General features: G+C 37.2%; 1 protein-coding gene across 1 annotated transcript; it reads left to right on the top strand.

The window, feature by feature from the left end:
• Positions 1–638: 638 nt before the first annotated feature.
• Positions 639–1,228, top strand: LOC143614317 (uncharacterized). Its single transcript, XM_077087793.1, has one exon. It carries the CDS (start codon positions 666–668, stop codon positions 1,074–1,076), a length of 411 nt encoding a protein of 136 aa, XP_076943908.1. The 5' UTR covers positions 639–665; the 3' UTR covers positions 1,077–1,228.
• Positions 1,229–2,035: the final 807 nt, after the last annotated feature.

Genomic DNA, 2,035 nt, shown 5'->3' with positions numbered 1-2,035 from the left:
TGTAATAAGAAATAAAAACCCTAAATTCTTCATCTTGTAATCTGCAACCAAACCTCCAAAAATGATGGACATAAATCAAAATGATGGTAGAGAAATCGAACAATAAACGAGAAACCATCATCTCAAAGCTCGATTTACTCCGGTTACCAGGTCGATTTTTACTTTGTAGAAGGTGGTCGACGGTGGTGGGCAGTTTTTACAGCTGTGGTTAATGGTAGATATTATGTGGAGAGAGCAGATAAATCTGATTTTCTTATTTATTGTTTTTTTTATTTTATTTAAAGTGTAGATAAAAATAAAATAAAATAAACAAATATGTAAAAAAGACATAAATGCCTCTAAGTTAACGTTAAAAAACTAACGGAGTTAGTGATTTGGATGTAATTGACAAGAAGCGAGAAACATTGATGGTCCAGTTGCAGAAAATAAACTTTTTGGACGAAAATCGCATAATTACCCAAACCTAATGGACGATTTTGACCTTTTACTCTGTTTTAAAATTTAAATTGCTATTTACTATTTTTAGCTGCTTCTTTCTACTTCTCTACCGTGACACCACGTGTCCACAGGTGTCCGATCACCGACGTACCACCACATTAATCTCAATCTCCTCAACACAAGTGTTTCTTCATTCTCAACATCTTCTCAAAACCGGTGAGGTACTAATGGCGTTACAATGGGTTGTCCTCGGCTACACGGCCGCAGCGGAAGCCGTCATGGTCCTATTACTAACCCTTCCGGGTATCGCCCCACTTCGAAAGAGCTTAGCCGCTATCATTCGTAATATCCTGATCAAACCCTTTCTTTCGATCGTCCCATTTTGCCTCTTCCTGTCCATGGATATCTACTGGAAATACGAGAATCAGCCCACATGCAACTCGGTTGATGCGTGCTCCCCGACCGAGCGCCTGCGTCACCAGAAATCCACGATGAGGAGCCAACGCAACATGTTGTTGATTGTTACGGCTTTGGTGTTTTATTGGCTGTTGTATTCGGTGACTCACATGGTTGTGAAGATCGATCAGTTGAATAGCCGGGTGGAGAAGGAGAAGGAGAAGTTAAAGAATCGGTATTGAGGTCTAGACTCTTTATGGGGTTTAAGGTTTTACGAATGTGGTAAATGGATAATACTCAGGAACTTGTTAACTTCTGTTTGGGACATTTGTGTTTGTTTTTTCCTCCTATGTTTGTGTTATTTAGCTTAAAATGGTTTTCTAATTGAAGCCGATCCGATAGATGCTTAATTGAAATCAATTTGTAGTTCTCTATGCACATTATATATTTTTTTAGCGGAAAATTTAAGTAGTGGCTGTGCACTCGATAATAATATGTACCTTATCCCACGTACACCAATGGCACAGCCTTTAGCAGGGCCGGTCCAACCATTTTGGTGACGGTCCAACCATTTTGATGACCCAAAGCGAGTAAAAAATCCGGGGCCTTTTTTAAAAAAGTTCAGCTCGTATTTCCAAAATTTTATTCATTTCGCTTTTGATTCAATTTAATGAATACACTAAATTCAAAACTTAAATAGCTTTACTTCTCTTTAAATACTCTATTTTGTAACATAAGCTAGTATAAGATTTGTTTCTTAAAACAAACTAGCCATAATGTATATATGTTGAAACATGTCATCAATGTAACAACAGCTCTCAAGACTTTATTAGCAGAAGGTGAAAAATTATGACCCGTCAAAGTTGAAGTTGATGTAGACAGATTCACCAGCGGCGGAGGCTACACCCGCATACCACCACCATCTCTGGCATCGTCTTCCTCATCTTCATCGTCTATCGGAGGCCACGATTGCTTAGGGTTTCAAGCATGTTCTCTATGTGAAAAAAAAAAAGATAAAGAAGTGTAAAATTAGAAGAATGGACAGCAATGGTTGCCTTCATTAGTTGTAAACGTGGTTTCACTGCTTGTATATTACCTACAATACATTTCCTCTCACAGATGTGATTTCTTTTTAAACATATATATAAGATAACATATTAACAACTAACTAGATAAAAATATTGATTTATAACTAATAAAT

Source organism: Bidens hawaiensis, unplaced genomic scaffold, assembly GCF_021521415.1.
Source record: "Bidens hawaiensis isolate Kalapana, Puna unplaced genomic scaffold, B.hawaiensis_p1.1 tig00039600_1, whole genome shotgun sequence".
Taxonomy (NCBI): Eukaryota; Viridiplantae; Streptophyta; class Magnoliopsida; order Asterales; family Asteraceae; genus Bidens; species Bidens hawaiensis.
The sequence above is the reverse complement of the archived record's forward strand: the minus strand, read 5'-3'. Positions and strand labels throughout refer to the sequence as shown.

Coding starts and splice junctions, on each gene's coding strand:
- LOC143614317 (XM_077087793.1), top strand. CDS start 666: ATGGCGTTACAATGGGTTGTCCTCGGCTACACGGCCGCAGCGGAAGCC.